Source organism: Atheta coriaria, unplaced genomic scaffold, assembly GCF_025399875.1.
Source record: "Atheta coriaria isolate IRGN ID8LTWV9N9 unplaced genomic scaffold, Caltech_Dcor_3.1 hic_scaffold_4_pilon, whole genome shotgun sequence".
NCBI classification, from domain to species: Eukaryota; Metazoa; Arthropoda; class Insecta; order Coleoptera; family Staphylinidae; genus Dalotia; species Dalotia coriaria.
Window position 1 is genome coordinate 11,973,646 of NW_027045446.1, and position 19,147 is coordinate 11,992,792.

A 19,147-nucleotide genomic window follows, 5' to 3' on the forward strand; every position below is an offset into this window, starting at 1 on the left:
TCACGCTCATTACGAGAAGTAGTTGTGCAAGCGATGAAAGGATCTTTTCATTTCATTTATTCGTGTGGTGCTTGTTGTATGTATTTTTGGACGCGAGGTATGATTAATAAAACATCAATGGCGTGGGCGTTATTTCTCGATGCACGCACGTTATAATCATCAAATTCGTCGTCAATTTGATGCGACCAACACCTTCTCATTTTTCTTTGATTCATTATGATTCATGTGTCATTGTTGTGTGTCGCCTTTAATCTTTTTCGATCTTTCATTCGGCTTTGTACGCACAATAAATATCAGGGATATAATCATTAGCAAACCGGCGTATTCACAGTCATTAGATATGATGGAACCATTAATTTAATTTCATATGGTTATTATCGGAAATGGATAAATATGGAAATTTCAGAAATTTAATTTTAATTTAATTTTTTTTTTATTAAACATGGATTACGTATTCGATAAAGAAAATATATTTTATTTTAATTGAAATAAAATAAGATTTAACAACATGTAAAATTTTATTTGTTGATTTATTTACTATAAAATAAATAAACCATTTTTGTGCGTTCTATGCACGAGATTCAACGTAAAATATCAGGTTTACCTGATTATCTTATCGTGATATGATAGTACGTTGAACGTCGTACGATGTATAATTTAATGCATTAAAATGCACTGTAATGCCATCTTGGGTCAAACTATGAAGTTGTTTTTAAGTGGGATATGGCTGTTTAATTCACTTAAGTACATCTTAGCGCCATCTAGGTTTACTCTGGGTAGTTACATTTACTTTCTGTATTTTATTCCTCGTGTACTTATAAATCATGTTTCAAGTTTTATAAACACGTTTTTTTAATCTACATGTTCGTTTTTTATCTACATACTATAAAATAAACAAACGCATCGTGATGTTATTGTAAGAATTTCAACAGAAATATCGTGCCGAACTGATAATCTTGTTATTGTTCGATATTCAAGGCGAAAGTGTCGAATGAAGTTTAATTTAATTCGTAAAAGTGCATTCTAGCGCCACCTCGACTTGGATTGTACAGTTATATTTAAAAATGCTACTTCTTTAATTGTAAAAAGACGCGCACACTGTTGGAAGCACTCGGATTAGTGTGAAATTAATTTTCCTTCACAGACACAACTCTAGTACGGCTTTCTTAATGTATTCTTACTGATACACAATAAATTACATGTATACTTTTGATATGATTCCTGGATGGCGTTACGATGCACTTTTGAAGTAAAAATAATCTACAGGTGTAAAAATGTTTGTTGCAAGCATATTCTACAAATATTTTAAGCCACTTTTACTACTGGGGACGTCGAAATAAATTTCTATGTACATATTTGTTTAATTTTTACATTTTGACATTATCTGCAACATGTTTATCATTACAAGCAGCAAATGAGTTAAATTCGCGTTAATTGTATAAAAATTAGTTTATTTTAAATCTATTGTGGACTTTTATATAACAATATTATTATATTTTATTCCAATATTAATAATATATCATAGTATTGCAGCAGCGAGCGTTGGTAATAAGATTGAGATAAATTTGCGAGCGGAGTTTGTGCATGCGATTTACCTTCGCATCGATACTACCTACACTATCGGTGCACGTACACCTTATCAATTGAACGAATAGCATCCTTCAATATAACTTTAAGATTCAAGAGAAGATGTCGCTAAGATGCACATTTTTAGATTAAATTTCATGGAATTGGATTGCTGCTAACTGTTTGTTTACTTTTATTCTGATACGGATCACGCAATTCTTGCGCACCTTTTTTATCAACAACGAACGAGAACGTGTTTACTTCTACCTGCATTTAATATTTATGCAGCAAATCTACGCGTTTATTTATAAATTCTTTTATTCCCAAGCATATAATATTTAACCGTTTACTAATTTTTGATTCAGTTTTTAATTCTTAAGAATAAATTTCTATGTAAACAATTATTTTTTTGACTTTTTGTCATTTTCTTGAAACAGTTTATCATTACAAGCGCTAAAGAAGTATAATTCGATAGTACTTATATAAAAATTGTCATAACTTGCATAAAATATCTGTAAACTCCTCTATTCAACAATATTATTGTATTGTATTATCGTATTATCGTGGAATTCTGTTTGTTATCACGTTAAAATAAACGTAAATAAATGTAATGGTGTGCGTGCAATCACCTTCAGTAAAACTTTATAATTCAAGAGAAGATGTCGCTCAAATGCAAATTTTTATATTAAATCTCTTGGAATTGGATGCGTTGCGAGCTGTTTGTTTACCTTTATCCGTATCGGATCACACGATTCTTGTGAAACTTTTTTATCCTCTCCGCGTGAGATTGTGTTTATTTACGCTTGCATTGAATATTTGTGCAGCAATACTGCGCGTTTATTCTTCAATGCGATTTTCAGCGAATTTTATTTATGCAAAACTTTTAATTTTCATTTCTTTATATTATCGCATGCATAGCAACTGCTTTTGTTTCCTTGTTTGACATTTTATTTCTCGAAAAAAATTCATATTCAGTGTCACCTCTAAGTTCAAAATTTCTGCAGCTACATATCATTAAAAAAGTAAGAATATTTCAATCTGTATATATTTAAATCATTACTCAGGAGAATTAGTAGGATATTAGGCTCACAAAAGACGTAAAATATTCAGTGGTCAGAAATAAATAACGTGAAACATGTTTTATAAAATTTTATCAGCCCTTTTGACATTTGAAAAAGGGGTCCCTATTACCACATTATGTGTTTCATTTCAGGTGCCTGAGCATACAGCTCTTGCTTTCGTTAGCGCTCTTCTGAACAACAAAACACAGAATGAACTACCCCCATTGCCCAAACCCCGTCTCGTCGGGAATGCAGACGGAAGCGAACAAACCCGTAACCAGCGTACCAATAACCGCTTTCTTAATCCCAAACATACCGAGCTGTCAGCCGGGCCAAATAATTTACCCTACCGTGCCCATATTTCAATTCTCAGAAATATCCCATGCATACCGCGTGCCCATAGTGGGACGTATTGGCCAGATGATCCCAATACCCCCGGAGTCACAATTATTCTCGACCATTCCGATGCCCCAAAGACCACAAACGTCCAAACCGTGCACAGAGCACTCCAGCACTTCTACGTTTGCGAGCGTAACATCTCTCTCATCAAAGACCACCACACCTCTGATGACGCCTACGTCTTGTAGGACTCAGATGACCCAGGTGTATGGACGAGAGTACTTCAATAAATTACAAAACAATAGTGTCCAGGTACCGGAAGTTAATCAATCCGGAGGTATTAACTACAATGCGCAATTGACACTGTCGCAGGAGACGATGTTACGCGAGCAACGAATTCAGGATCATGTGATTAACGCATGTTTGAATCAGGAGAGAGCAGTGCAGGAGCGCGCCTTCTATGACAGGGTCTTCCGGGAGAACCTCGCAGCTCAATTGCAGAAGCAGAATGAGTCATTCACAGAGCAATCTAGCGGCGAGCAATTCTTCTACAACTCAGGAGATGATCCCAATGATTACTATAATTTATATGATCCCGAAACCGAGAATTTTATTAAATTCCTAGATGCCGGATGTGAGATTGCTGAGAAGGTTGCCATCCGCCATCAGCATAGACCATGTTTCAAGAAGATCCACGACCTGTGCTTCCGTACCCGCGGCGAAATCAATCGCCCATTTTTGACTGTAGCCAATATTCATTCCCAGGGTGTACCATGGGCTACCAAGGACTTTATCTATGCCTATGTGCGTTTGATCAACTGCTGGCACTTGATGAAAGGGTACCTGCAGGTCAAAGACGGATCCCTAGGGAACATTAACCGGGAACTCACCTCGGACTTCCGTGCCTGTTACTCTGTTTGGGAGCATGCAACCCGAGACCTTACCGAGCACATGATCCGTATATTCTCCAATCTGGACAGTAATGTTAGCAATCCAGGGCCTTTACCACCCTTCCTCCATCGCAGTCGCGCTCCAAAAATGTCCTTTCTACCAGAAGGTTTCGACTCTAACCTGGGGACACATCCCTTGGATTTTGATTTTGATGCATGTGTAGATGAAGAATCGCAGACTCCACCAACCCATGACAGGATTGATATGATCAATGAAACCAAGAAGAAATTCTGTAACAGCAGAAAGTTGTACAGTGCGGATAGAGCTTGCCCCACAGTGGAATTCTTTCCCACCACCAAGAATATCGAACAACATTACAAGAGACTCGAGGCTCAAAGGGCTTGCAGTAATGATAATGAGTTTGAGCATGCTATATCCGCATGCAACAACATCTCCCTAAAGAACGCGGCTGCTGAACAAGCACAAGCAATTTGTGGTCTAGATTGGCGTCATTGGTTTGACCAGGATATCTTGAATTCACCCCAGGAATGCACCCCTGAAGCTATCAATGACAAGCTAGCGCAGCAGCAAGAGAAGCAAACTGCTCTAGCTCAACAACACGTTTATCAACTCGTGTTGCAACAGCAAGTCCATCAACAGAGAGCACAACGTCAAGCTATGATGCATCCGCTGTTTACACCATCACCAGGACAACAAAGACCCACGACCAATTTCGAGAATAAATATGACAAGATTGCTTGTTCAGTGCCAATGCGACGACCAATGTTGAAAAAGATCAAAACCTGCTCCAAGCATGAGTTGGAGTGCATGAAAGAACTACTCGCTGAAATTGGGGAAACCGAATATTTCCAGTCCTTGACCGCGACACCAGTACCAACATACAACCAATTAAATATCAATTAATTCATTTGTTTATTTATTATTATTTCAGGTGGGTAAATTCGACTGCCGGGCTGATTGGTTCACCATGGTGCGCAAATCAAAGACAAATCTTTACACATGCTCTGCTACAGTTGGTAACGATCTGGAGACAATCACAAAAAACGTCCTTAAATATTTTAAAGTAACACAAACATAAATTTAATAAAATTTAGTTTAAAATATGATTTATTTCAGAACGACGTGGTGGTAACCCCTGAAATTTCAGCGTTCCTGTCAATAATCGCCAAATTCCGCCGAAGTCATCATTACGATGCGTGTCTAGACGATACTGGTGAAATTCTTTGCGATTCCGAGCCAGAATATTAAACATTTTATGTTGTTCGAATAGTTCAAGAGTTAAACGACAAAAAAAGCCAAAAATTCACGCCAAAAACTCAAAAAAAGAAGAAAATTTAAATCGAGAAGCAAAAACAGATTAAATCAACCGATTTTATAAAAAATCGCTTTTTTAACGCTATGATACTTATCCCTACATGCACCAATCCTTCACAATCACACCAGGTACACTAGCATTTTATTTTTCCTTACAATGTTATATTTTTTATATATTATGTGCATTTACAAATATATTAAAACAACTTTGTAGCATCCATTGAGAGAGTAATATTATAGTCATAGTTTGTGGAATGTTACTAAACGTTGTTTTCATCCTCGCATTCACGCTCATGTTCTTCAAAAGAATCAGCGACTTCATCAGCGGTTCCAGACGGTTCCGGAGGTTTCTCCACGTCGGCCTCCCAGAGAATCGGCTCGTTCTTCAGGGTGACACATAGCAAGACAGTTGTGATGATAGCTACAACATAAACAACTCAATCAACCAAACATTTTATGCAATATTCAGTTAATAATCATACAGATTAATAGGAAGACGATTAAACTCGCAATGGCGACATAGAAGTACTTGGGATCATCGGTGCGCTTCACCAGGAAAGTCTCGTTGGAGTTGGAGTTGAGGTTGCTGTTGCGGAATGCGTGAACTGCCTCGTCCATGCTCGAATCTGTCGGCGAAAAAAACGCGCACATAATCATAAATCAAAATGCGTAACATTAATAAATGCCCGTTATTGGAATAATAAAGTTAATTAAGCCACATGAGACTAATAAACCGCGGAATCGTATTGATTTTACCTCGAATCCGATCATAATAAATGATCGCATCTCGTGTGACAACTCTGTGTCTCTGACTTTTACCTTTTGTGATTTTGCGGTGTGCGACTGTTACAAATGCCGCCGGCTCAGATTAAGGACACGCCAATATATGCAGTGTTCAATTAAAGCTTATTACGTTTCGCGCACGCTCATTCAATTTCTTTGCGCATTAAGTTAATTTCTCGGCGAGCTCCTGCTGGCGGACGCTTGTCCCAGTTTCTTGCTTTCCTTTTACGCTGGTTCCTGCAGGAGGCGCTCAGATTTCAGCCCTCGTGTGCTGCATGCCGAAACACAGTTTATGATTCCGCGAAAAGCGACTGTAAAAATGGAGATTTTATTAAATCGCGATTCGTGGTGGAACGGATTTACAAAGGAAAATATCTCGAAAACGGATTTATCCCGGCTATAAATTACGCGCGACGGAAAATATAAAACTTTGCCGGCTTTCTTGCATTCTTCTTTTATTTCCAGCGACGTCGTCCATTGTAACTTATTATTATTCACTCTTGCGGCCTATATGCAAAACTTTTTTCAATTATATTTTGCTTATCTCCTGTTTATTACTCCCTTATGATCCGATTTTGGAATTTAATGGATTACGTGCATTGTTTGTGACTTTCGAAAATTTCCTAACAGCAAATCTTAGACCGGCGTGGTTGCATGGTTTGTTTACTGTAACTTTACGTCAAGACAGCGAATGCATGCATTAATATTCGAATGACAAGGGAGAGCAGAAATTAATGAACAAGAAGGACGCATTTTTACTTCGTTATTTGTCGCGCTCGTTCCATTAGGTTTTTCATCAAGATTCATTTAGGATTTGTAATCTAATACAACGCACTCACTCACGGCCGCTGGAAAAACGAGCCGGCGAGGTGAAAGGAAAGCGAGAACAAACGAAATCCAGACGTACGGTAAACTCCCGAGCATAATGAGCACAATGGAGAGTACGCACCGAAAACAAATTTTTGTGCATTTGTACGAATGAAACCAGCGCAGAGGAGCACCACCCGCATTGAAATCGTTTACCGAAACACGCTCGTGATTCTCATACAAATAACGCACGCATCATGCAATATTCCACATAAACAAAACAAAAAAATTAAAAATAAATAAAAATTCATACCTGTTAGAGTTGTCTACGCCCGAGGAATTCTTCCGGAAGATTCACCAAATTGTAGAAATATTCGTGGAGTAATCTGAACACGCAGCGCCAAAAGTTTTATGCATGCGTCGATGGAACGCGTCTGGCATGGAGCGTCGCGACGGAGCAACTGATTTTCAGTAGCGGGAGTGATCACCGATCAGCTGGGACGTCCTTTTGCACCGCTGGCAGCCAGGCGGCGTGTGTTGCATTCAAGGAGCAGGCCGGAGATTTGCTGGTAGGTAAACACGATTTTCTCGGGAAATCGGGCACTCGGTAACTACGAGAAACAGCAAGTTGGAGGACTAGTTTTGTGTGTGGATGAAACTACGACTCAATGTTGTTTATATCTTTAATACAGCATCTAAACATTTCGAGGAAATGCATCTGCAGATATTCACATGAAATATCGCATGAAAATAGGAAAATATATTACGAAATGCAAATGCTTTGTTTTCCGGCTGGAAAATCTCGTTAAGAGTGTAAAAAAATTCAAATCGAAATCTTGTTGACTTGTTTTCACACATTTCTGCCAGCATCTACAACCGCCATAGCCATAGATTCATTGTAAATATTATCCAAAATATCAAAAATAATTTTTTAAACAAAAAATTTAAAAAATGCTTTTTTAAAAGTGTTTTTGTGGATATATTATACTAAATTATGCGCACTATATTTCTATAAAGCTAGAATCAAACAATTTTTCTATTTTTAAACTGCGATTGAATAAATTTTCAATAAAATGAAATGTTCTACGTAGATAGTCTGCTATAGTCTCCGAAACTACATGTATATATTGGTTTGAATATCTTACAGGTAAATATTATGTGATTCGCTATCCGCCCGATGGCGCTAATGAAGGACAGAGAAAACTTGGCTAAAATGTATGTATGCTCGGAGCTAGCCTCCTCATTCGCAAAGCACGTGCCATTGCTGCGATTGTTCCATGGAGTTCGCCATCGCGGTATTCCAGTGAATGAGCGCCTTGCCCCTGGCGAACATGTACGATCCCAGCACGCATTTGCCAATCAATTTATCTGCAAAATTAATCAGATATTAGCGCATCGTACAATTACGCCGAGATCGCTTACAACAAAATTTTCAATCGTCGATTATCATTATTATCCCTGCATAGGTAATATTATAATTGCGATTGTCCGTTCGTAATGCGTGCGCGGGCGAAAGTTCAGTGTGTAATTATATCGATGTGCGGGCTGTTTAATTAACCCACACCTCCCCGACCGGGCTAAACTAGATGATCATGAGCAGGCGTGAGCTTCCCATCGAAACTGACATGTGTTCCTGAAGCCCACCACCGCACAAATTCATGAATTAATGAAATAATTGTGTGGTTTTGGTTTTTCTCCAGTGGGTGGCGAAATGACCGCAAACCGTCGAGTAATGATTATTTAATTAACAAGTTTTTAACTCATATCATATTTTTTCGCTTTGTTTGTATTGTGAATTAAATTATTACGTTGGATCAAAAATTTCATTGAATTTTAATTTCATTCTCACATCGAGTACTGCGAAAGCACATCTAAGAAACAATGCAAAGCCACGTACCCCTACCATAACCACTCGTCGACTGGAAGATGTGGAACGCCAGGCTGGTGATGTCCATCTGCGAGGGCGTCAGCTTGAAGTTGAAGCCCTCGGTGAAGGTGGCGACGGACTCCTGAGCGCTGCGCACCACGCGCGTCCGCTTCTCCTTCACCGACTTGTAGTGCTGATTCAATGTCAGGCGGACGTAGGCCTCGTGCTTGTCACCCTGAAACTGCAGCCGCATTATTCGTTCCATCGTTTTCCGAAACGTTCGCATTGAGAGAGCGAATTAATTACAATCAATTACCGCGCGCTTAATGGACGGTTATTTTGTTTGTTCGCAATTGAATAAAAACCGACGTTTCTTTTGATGTGCCTATTCACATCGATTGTAAAGAAAAGCAAAAACTAATAGATATAATTATCTTGACATTGTTTTTCTTGGATTCCATTAAAAATAACAAAAAAATTGTATTTGAGTGTAAAGATACATTTTCATCGTCGAAATTCCCCAATTAATAATGAATACGCACTTGTTTGACTTTGTTTCTTTGTATTTATAACCTGGGTACGCACAGCAAGACAACAGACACTGTTATTACATCTTGTTACATAAGTAATGTGAACTCGACTTCCGTATCGATGAATGGCTGGATATTTGGAGAATTGTTATCAATTTTTCATGATAAGAGATTTCGTTAAATATTTTATTAGCTTAAAATCTTGACATTGTGTTTTACGTGAAAGAAAACGCTTTGCAAACGATCGAAAAATGTTTTAAATCACAATTTATGCAATTTGTTACTAATCGTAATTTATTACGGCGCGAATTCCCCGTGCAGAACGGAACTTTTTCTGCGCGATGTAACAATTTCAACAACGCTTTTAATATTTATTATTATCAACTAGCATTGTCAATGCAAAGTAGTGGTCATCAACAAGTTGAACGGAACGTTATATTTGGTTCCTTGTTATTTATTTATTTTTTGTTGGTTGAGAAACACTGGTATTTATGTTATTAATTTATTATGCATATTAACAATTTGAACACAAGTAACGATACGATGTGTTTTTTTTTTTTCGTTTATCGCCGTTACGCAACGAGTTGTTGGTCTAGCGGTCTAGCCGCTGGCCAGATGCGAACACATTTCGGGCAATAGCAGCAGCAAATATGAACCTGCGATCGTGTTAAAATCGAAAATGATTCAAAATGATTCAAGGTCCCCCCTGAATTGATTTTAATATATAGGTATTCATAAAATCTGTTCGTATGTGGACGCCATTCACGTCAGCTTATCTCCGAGTTAAAAGTATGTGAACTTTTCGCAAGGCCGCTGGCGAAGAAGAAAAAAAAACACTTTTGTTACATTTGTTCAAGTTTATGTTCAATATCATGATCACTGGTGAACGGATTGATTATGAATTAATACAGAAAACGCTGGTTTAATTAATGCCGTACATGATTGCATTATGTGCGGTAGTAGATGCATAATGTAACAAACGTAAAAGCTTTGTTTGAGCAGCGGGTTTCGTTCGTGCGGCTGGTGACGTTCGTTACGTTCGTCGTATCCGCGCCACTACCGCGCCAATAAATTAACTAAGCACGCCGACCAGGAAGCCAATCGTATGCCTCACTCGCCCGACATAAGACGCCGGTAGAGCATCACACCGGCATCGAGTACAACTCAGTTTGTTTGTTTATTTCTGTGGTGAAATTACAACTTAGTGAAGTGATTCGGTTGATTGGAACCAACTTGGGACCATGATGGAGAACGTCATCATAGTTCCCGGGGTGAAGAATTAGGTGAGACCAACTATGCGGTTGTTAACTTCGATGAGGAACCCAATGGCAAGACGATTTTCTGCAAGCCGCAGAGTCCGATTAAATCCGCTGCGGATGTGGTGACGATCGCTCGTAGAGCTTTCCAGTCCAATAAAACCCTTACGGTTGAGTTCCGTGAACAGCAATTGAAGAATCTACAAAGGATGTATAACGAGACCGAGAAGGAAATGTGGGAGGCGTTGAATGTTGACTTGCGTAAGCATAAATCGGAAGCTTCACTGGGAGAAACCGAGTTGTTGAAGAATGACCTGACCAATATCCTCATGCATTTCAAGTCCTGGATGAAACCCAAGGATCAACCGAAGGATATTGCTAACTTGCTCAACGAATTGAAAATCTACAGTGATCCCTTTGGAGTTGTATTAATCATGGGAGCATGGAATTATCCCATGCAGTTGACCCTGCTACCTTTGGCAGGTGCAATAGCAGCTGGTAACTGTGTGATTCTGAAACCCTCGGAGATTGCTTGTGCAAGTGCCAGATTCATCGCGGAGACAATACCCAAGTATCTGGATACAGAGTGTTATCAAGTTTTTGAAGGTGGCATTGAAGAAACTACAGAATTGTTAGCAGAAAGATTTGATTACATCTTCTTCACTGGTAGTCCCATGGTTGGTAAGATTGTCCATCAAGCCGCAGCTAAGTATCTAACACCAACCACACTTGAATTGGGAGGCAAAAGTCCTGTTTACATCGATTCCACAGCAGATATTGAAATGGCTGCTTACAGAATCATGTGGGGGAAGTGTCTGAACCTTGGCCAGACCTGCATTGCCCCGGATTACATCCTCTGCACCAAAGCAATCCAAGAAAAATTCATTCAGGCATGCAAGAAAGCAATTACAGAATTTTATGGTAACAACGTTCAGAGTTCCCCGGATCTATGCCGGATCATCACAGATAAACACTTCAATCGCTTGGTTGGAATGATGAGCAATGGTAAAATCGCCATGGGAGGCGGATACGACGCCAAGGAACGATTCATCGAACCAACAATCATTGTGGACGTACACCCCAGTGATCCCATCATGACCGAGGAGATCTTCGGGCCAATTTTACCAATTTACAACGTGAATTCAATCTACGAAGCTGTGGAGTTCATCAACAATCGAGAGAAACCACTGGCATTCTATATATTTTCAAAAAACAAAAAAGAAGTTGAGCTGATGTTGAAAATGACATCTTCAGGAGGTGTGTGTGTGAATGATACTTTGATGCACATCACCACTGAGAGTTTACCATTTGGAGGAGTTGGAAATTCCGGCATGGGGAACTATCACGGAAAGAAGAGTTTTGATATTTTCGTGCATAAGAAGAGCGTCCTCAAGAGAGACTTTGCTCTGATCCCGGATAAATTAACCGCGCCGCGATATCCGCCATACACGGATGCGAAGAGCAGCTTTCTGAACTTTGTCCTCAAGAAGCGCGCGGAGTTTCCGGTTACGGCTGTTCAGTATTTACTCGTGTTCTTACTCGGTGTGGTTGTGGTTGTCGTCATGCAAAATTACGTTTTTAATTGAGCCCAACAACAAGATTATTTACTGATGTTTTAATGTTGCAAATTATATGATATTTGTATCACATATTATTTATAACTTAAATGTTGTTTACGAGCGACTAGTTTGCAAATTTAATTAGTTATGATTATGGTACTTTGCACCATTGCAGTGCGCTTTTGCGTTCAATTACGTTTGCAGTAATAACTCTTATTTAAAGAATCAATTGTATGATTTTTAGTAGCAATTTTAGCAATAATTTAATACATAATTAAAACTCGTTGACTCGTTTGTGCAAATAAAACGCGCGAGATTTCTTTGTTCCCCTTGCAACTTTGCAACATTAATTATCCAGGTAAATGAGTCGATATCGATTGGCGAGACCAGTTATTGGAATCCACAGGTAACAGAGAAACACTTTTTTATTCAACGTTCGCCTGACTGCACTTCTTCATTCAGCTAATCACACGGAATTAATTCTCATTTATTAATTGTCACTCGCAATCAATAATTTCCGAATGGATGTCAATGTCAATACGATTCCAGAATTATGTTTCACTTGCTTTCCTCCGCTGCTGATGATGATATCTCCTTGAGGTAGCATTCAATTATTCATGCATGCAAATGACAATACTTTGCAAAGTAAAAGCGTAAACATGATTGAGCATATATGCGCATTCGATTGGTTTTTAATCTTTATTATAATTATTTACTTTAAAGGTTTATTAATTAAAACTCATCATGTATGCATTGGGCAATGTCGTAGCCATAACAATGTTTAAGTGTGCACTATGCATGTCGAAACGAATTCGCAAAACTATCGATATGACGATATTCATTCAGCGAACGAAAATGTTTATTCACCAAACGCGAAGCATGATGCCATGACCTGTCCAATATGGAAAAGTCTTTTCTTGGCTTCATTCAATTCGAATGCAAATTTTATTATGTGTGAGATTATGTCATAAGCGTGAATGCAGTTCAAACGCGAGTGAAACGAGTGTGTAATCAGACTTTCACGCAATTGTCGGCGATGTGTGAGCTGGAAATTGAAAGCTGCTTCACTTGCGCGCCGTGCACGTTTAGGATATAATTACAATACAATTATCCGGCTGGCGAAGAGGTAGGTAATCCCCGGAATGCTTCACTAGGCCAGAGGCGTGCAATTTGCAAAAGTACATTTCACTGTTGCATTTCCTCGTTCGTGTTTCCTAACTTTAACTTTAACTCACAATTGCTGTCGGTATAAATCAAGTTTTGCGTGCTTTGTGCAAGATCCAATATGTGAGATGAATTAATATTTACATAAATATCACACTTTGCGCGCGATGTGTGATTTTCTGCCGTATTGAGAACGGTCAGTTACCTGAATGCAGGTTACTCCTTTCTCTTCGGATGGAAATGGAAACTTGTCAGGTTACACACCGCTCCGAGCCGATTAAGAATCATCGATTGATTCGCGCAAGATTTACGCTCGTATTGAAACACATTGTATTTCCTGATGCATACCATGTCCCATTTGCAACACCAACACTCAAAGCTCAGCAGGCAGTCGTTGATGCAACTCAAAGTGAGCCGAGGTTTATTTACTCGAGCGTGAATTCGAAAAAATTTAATAGTTTTGTTATTCGTGGTGCAAAACGCCCTTTGACACCTCATTAAATCACGCGGCTTATAAAATAATAACAATTTATAATAACAACGTTTTTTGTGTGTATGCGGTAAATTGTGTTGTTATATTTATTGAATGACGCTTTGGGTCCCAAGGCGATCGTGTTTGTTAGTTTCCAGATTATTATTTTTTACTTCATGTTTTCATACTTTGACCATCATCTTTCATTCGCCCGCAAAATGTCGGAGCAAGTGGTTGTAGAAGTTGTGGCGAAGTGTCTAAGTTTTGACAATGCGGCGATAATTGCACGGAAGAGTTTCAATCTGGGGCGTACAATGGAGGTCTCCTTCCGGGAGAAGCAATTAACTAATCTATTCCGCATGTACCAGGATAAGGAGTATAAGATGCTCCAAGCCCTCAAGGCGGATCTGGGCAAGAATGCGTTTGAAGCATCACTATTTGAAATTGAGTTCCTCAAGAATGATGTGCTTAATGTTCTCAGTAAATTTAAAAAATGGTTGAAGCCGAAGAACACCTACAAACGCCTTATGGACTTTTTTGGTACCCCACAAATTTACCGTGACCCATATGGGGTTGTGTTTATTGTCGGTGCATGGAATTATCCCTTCCGGAGTACCTTGAAACCTCTAGCAAGTGCCATAGCAGCAGGGAACTGTGTGGTGATACAACCTCCGGAAATGGCAACACATACCACAAAATTCCTAATTGAACAACTCAATAACTACTTGGATGGGTCCTGTTATTTGGTGTCTGATGGATCAATCAGGAAACAACCTGATATTGATTATTTATTCTACACAGGAACTCTAAACAAAGCAAAAAACTTTACAGGCGATTTGTGCCACGGCGTTTATTCCTGGTACGTTCGTGGTAGGCAGTCAAAATCCTGTTTATATAGATGAATCAGCAGATATCTATCTTACCGTTCAGAGGGTAATGTGGGGTAAGTGTGTGAACGCTGGTCAGACTTGTATTGCCCCTGGTTATATCCTCTGCACGCAAGAGGTGATGAAGAGTTTTATCCGAGAGGTACCCGGAGTCATCTCTGCGTTTTATGGTGATCCACAACAATCCCCTGATTATGCACGTATCATATCTAAAGGACAATTTGACCAATTGGTATCCTACCTAAATGGTAAGGAGATAGCATATGGTGGGCACCATGATCGCGAGACTTTATACTTTGAACCAACTATTCTGGCAAATGTAACTCCCAACTTTTCTTTGATGTATGAGGAAACCTATGGACCAATACTACCAATAGTAGTAATACAGAATCCGGATGAGGTAGTCTCTTTTCTAAGAGCAAGAGAAAAACCTTTGGCCTTTTACATTTTTGCTAGGAATCAGCAGGTGGTTGAACATTTGATCACCAGAACCTCCTCTGGTGGTGTGGCCGTAAACGATGTATTGATACACGTCGCACCAGCAAGTTTACCATTTGGAGGTGTGGGTGCAAGTGGGTTTGGGAGTTACCACGGAAAGAAGACCTTCGACGCATTCACACATGAGAAGAGTGTGTTGAAGAAACCTTTGAATTCCTCAGTAGAGAGGATTGAAAACATCAGGTACCCGCCTTACAATGATCGCAACCTGTTTATATTGAAGCATTTAATGAGGAAACGAGAATTCCTTTTCACTCACTGGATGAAACTTGTACTTACTTTTATCTTTGGAATGTTATTTAGTTGTACTGCTATTATTCTGTTTTCATATGTTTAAAATATAATATAATATTTGTTACTTACCTTGAGTCGACGAGCCTCGATGACAGTAGCGGTCAGACGACACAGGTTTTCATTATATACCAATGAAATGAGAAGCTCACCCAGATCCGATCGAATTTCTGTAGTTTCCTGTAAAGACAAATGCTATTAACATTGAAAAAAATTGATATATGTAGAACCTATCACCTTTTCCAAGTCAAGCTTGAAGAGTTGCTGTTCAGACCCGTCTCCGATTTCCAATTCCTTGAGGAGATAGGTGACGTGGCCGATTTCAGCACGCCGCTTGGTCCGTCCGCCATCAATCACCGTTAACTTCAAATAATGATCGGACATATCTTTCGGAGACACCTAAAGATCAATAGAAACGTTTTAGTTTTTTTTTTCTGTTGGGCTGGTAACAAGTGGTTCTTACATGAAAGACCAGTGTTTCATCAAAGTATGGATTGCAGGTCTTCTTTTTTTGCTTTGACTGTAAGTATCGTCTTTCATCTGGCATCAAGTGCAATCTGAAATAATAACGGAATTTAAATATCTTTTTTTTATAATTTTGGGTAAACTCATTACCTGACATATGGATCACAACTGTTGACAGTTCCCAGGGTTCTTGATGGTAAGTTCTTGGCCTTTAGCAGGGATACCAGAAGTTTTTCAGTTGATGGTTCGTATCGTAAGGAGAACCAGATTCGTCCAATATGTCCATCCGGCCATTGAATATCATCCAAGTCCAGGGTATTCTTGTATAGAGCTGGTTCAATTACTCCTAGGCCATAGCAACCTGTATGAAAATAAATAGATAAATTCATTTTTATACTTCCACCTTTAAAGTGTCAGTTTTCCAGGATTTTTAGACACAGAAAGTGGTATTTTAAACACGGACGGCCAAGGCCGTGACTAAAGTACTTTAGTCACGAGCTTTAGTCACGGCGTGACTAAAACTCCTATTTAGCCACTTAATACGTAATATATTATGACAGGTATAGGTTGTAGATATGTGTTGATACATACTGAAAGAATGTGATCTTTGGTTATGTTGAGTAGTTGGCAACAGAGATTCAGTTTCAATGTCAACATCAGAGTCCTGTTCGGTCTCATGCAGATCTCCCAACGAAGTACTCCTCAATGGCGGTAAACTGAAGTGAATTTCCTTAGTCCTTTAAAAATAAGTTTTGATGAAATTAGTTTTCTATAAAGAAGTATTATAAGACTCGCAGCTTACAAGAATTGCGGTTGGAGAGATCCTTGTTGCGATGGATAAACCAATATGCTGCTGGCTTTGTTGGCGCTATCCTCCCGCTTGATGCGATGTTTCCGCACCAGGACGACAGCGACAGTCACCAGAAACACGGTCAATCCAATCGAGGCGATGATCAACGGGTAGAAGTACTCTAAGCAAACACAAATATGTATCAATCGAAATCGTGCAATTTATCAAAAGCGAAGCATTTGTAATCCTTATGAAATATTAAGACCCGTAGCATCCCATAAAACAACGCATCGCATTCAGCGCTTAAATTTTAATGCCGCACAACCGGCACTTGTCTAGGCGTGTCTTTTGTCATCCTGGACAGCAATATATTCCCGTGGGCTTATGTTCAACCTGCGCGGTACACGTACGACGTTAATCATGCACGAAGGCTGAATGCTAAGTGAATACTAGGCGAATAATAAAATAAAAGCGTGTTTTCCAGCGCGAAAAAAATCGCAAAAAAAAACGCAGTGAAAAATGGCGAATATCAATGGATATCGTGTTATCCCTCGTTCAACAAGACAGGTCCGAGTGTGTTTCGGTACGTAAATAAAATGCCTTCGGGCCTAAACACATTAGTAATGGATATTGATTTTACCTTGCCCGTTGAACGCGCCATCGAATGTTTGTTGTCTAGCTGCGACACTTTCCGTAGCTTTCGGCTGAAAGGTGGACGCTACGTCCTTGTCCAGCGACAGCATTTCCAGCGTCGAGTGAAAGATTTTCTTCGACGGTGTCTTCGAGAGTACGATCATTTTTCACATGGTTTTTTCCGCCTCAGGTGCTGCTACGAGTCAAAACACTAGATTACGAACTGTTCCTGAAATTATCCAAACGACAACAGAGGAAAAAAACACACATCGCAAAAAGTAAAATTTAATTTATTTATTTACAATAACAAATAGATAGTACTAGATAACAAATACTCTCATCATAACGGTGCGTAGAAGTAGAGTCGCTTATTTGGATCCTTGATGAACTTTACAGGACTGCGTGCGTTGGGGGCATCGCTCCTGTCAATGTTTCTCGAATCCAGCCTAATCTGCACCTCTGGCGCGTCTTTATCTTGACTTCCCGTCGAGGCTTGGGTTGCAAAGCGAGCAACTTTATATCGCGCGGCGAACTGCCGCGGGTTGATCTCTCCGGGGCGGCTTGCCGTGCCGCCGGCGGTCTGATTATAATTTATTATCTCGGGTGTTACAAGCCGCGCCTGACGCTGCACAAGCATCGTGGGATAATCGTCCATGCGCTTCGAGATCGTGAGCGGAGTGTAATCGGGCTTGTGATTCGCCGGTATCACATGTTGCTGACGGCGGATGGTTCTTCGTTTTGTTTCGGAGGAATCCTCATCGTTGTCAAGCTCCACTGGAACTGAAGTTGGAGTGGTGGTTGATCGGACACGGATTTTTGGCCGATGGCGACGTGGATAAACTCGAGATGGGGGACGATGTGTCGCTGGGGTGTAATTTTCAACAGGATCAGATGTTACTTCATCGGTGGGAACCTCGGAAAGTGGTTTGGTGGTTGTGGTGGTACGTGTGGGACGTCTTGTAGGTCGCTGCCTGCCACGGATACGGATCTTTACAGCTGATGTGGTCGTTGTGGGTTTGGAAGTTGTAGTTACTTCGTCTTCTTTTTCTTCTTCGTCTTTGTTTTGTGTCACAGCAGCCACCTGTGGCGTATCATCTTCTTCCTTTTCTTCTTTTGGTGGTGATTTGGGTCTAGGGGGAGCTGTTTGATACTTTGAAGCTGTAGGTGCTTCAGTTGGACGTTTTTCAAAGGGTTCTTCATCTTCTTCACTATAACGACTGCTCAAATTATGTCTTGACGTAGTCCTCTCAATAGTTTTATACTTTGAATAATCAATTGAGGTTCTTGGAGTGTAGGTCTTCACTTTTGGTAAGTAATCATTGATATCAAAGATTTGTAGACCTCCATCAGGTCCAAACTGACCACCTGGTGAGTTTTGTACACTACCCGCCGGTACTACCTCTTTCTCTTCTTCTTCTTCTTCAACAGGAGCTTCTGTAGTTGTCTTCGGTTTCTTTTTGCAGCAGGGACATCTTCCGGATTGTCTATCTTCTTATACCCTTCACTAGAGTGTAACTTATCCAAAAATTTCAAAAACTCAGGAGGTGTGGTTGAAGCAGCTTTTGAGTAGTCGTAGAAGGTGGTTCTTTGGTAGTTGTAGGATCTTCAATAGGCTTATAAGACGGGTCTGACTTCAATAACGCTATGAAATCAACAAGTGTCTTTCCATTAGCTTTATTTAGCACATCCTTATGAAAAACCGTCTTATGCACAGGTGGAGGCTTCTTCGTAGTTATCACCTCCTCTGGTTCCTCTTCAAAATACTCCTCGACAATTTCCTCCACAGATTTTTCGGTCGTGGGTTTTATCGTAGATAATTCGATCAGTATCCGGGTCATAATGGTAATTGGTGGGTCTATGGGGACATAATCATCATTGTCATCCTCCTCCTCGGGGTCTTCCTGTGGTTTGCTCGCAGGTTGACGTCGAATTTCCGAATAATTCCTCGTGGCT

The 19,147-nt window shown here is 39.8% G+C and overlaps 3 protein-coding genes and 1 pseudogene across 5 annotated transcripts; 3 read left to right on the top strand and 1 right to left on the bottom strand.

Moving 5' to 3' along the window:
- Positions 1-2,530: 2,530 nt before the first annotated feature.
- Positions 2,531-5,408, top strand: LOC135790951 (uncharacterized). Its single transcript, XM_065301250.1, has 4 exons — positions 2,531-2,588; positions 2,780-4,748; positions 4,810-4,941; positions 4,995-5,408. Exons 2-4 carry the CDS (start codon positions 2,838-2,840, stop codon positions 5,124-5,126), a joined length of 2,175 nt encoding a protein of 724 aa, XP_065157322.1. The 5' UTR covers positions 2,531-2,588; positions 2,780-2,837; the 3' UTR covers positions 5,127-5,408.
- LOC135790952 (synaptotagmin-15-like) lies at positions 5,367-17,384 on the bottom strand. 3 transcript variants are annotated; one of them, XR_010547874.1, is made up of 12 exons: positions 17,202-17,384; positions 16,574-16,742; positions 16,363-16,508; positions 15,922-16,132; positions 15,770-15,863; positions 15,544-15,705; positions 15,379-15,486; positions 8,680-8,890; positions 7,928-8,150; positions 7,096-7,393; positions 5,675-5,818; positions 5,367-5,613 (listed from the first exon to the last, which is right to left on the bottom strand). XR_010547874.1 is itself a non-coding variant. In XM_065301252.1 (9 exons), the coding sequence occupies exons 1-9, from the start codon at positions 17,356-17,358 to the stop codon at positions 8,023-8,025; spliced, it is 1,380 nt and encodes a 459-aa protein (XP_065157324.1). In that variant the 5' UTR covers positions 17,359-17,384; the 3' UTR covers positions 7,452-8,022. The 3 variants fall into 3 exon arrangements, 2 of the variants coding, with proteins under 2 accessions (XP_065157324.1, XP_065157323.1); XM_065301252.1 differs by lacking the exons at positions 5,367-5,613; positions 5,675-5,818; positions 7,096-7,393 and having other exon boundaries at positions 7,452-8,150; positions 8,686-8,890; XM_065301251.1 differs by lacking the exons at positions 5,367-5,613; positions 5,675-5,818; positions 7,096-7,393 and having other exon boundaries at positions 7,452-8,150.
- LOC135790837 (aldehyde dehydrogenase, dimeric NADP-preferring-like) lies at positions 10,518-12,301 on the top strand. The gene has a single exon (XM_065301119.1). It carries the CDS (start codon positions 10,645-10,647, stop codon positions 12,019-12,021), a length of 1,377 nt encoding a protein of 458 aa, XP_065157191.1. The 5' UTR covers positions 10,518-10,644; the 3' UTR covers positions 12,022-12,301.
- On the top strand, positions 13,787-15,383 carry LOC135790953 (aldehyde dehydrogenase family 3 member B1-like; annotated as a pseudogene).
- Positions 17,385-19,147: the final 1,763 nt, after the last annotated feature.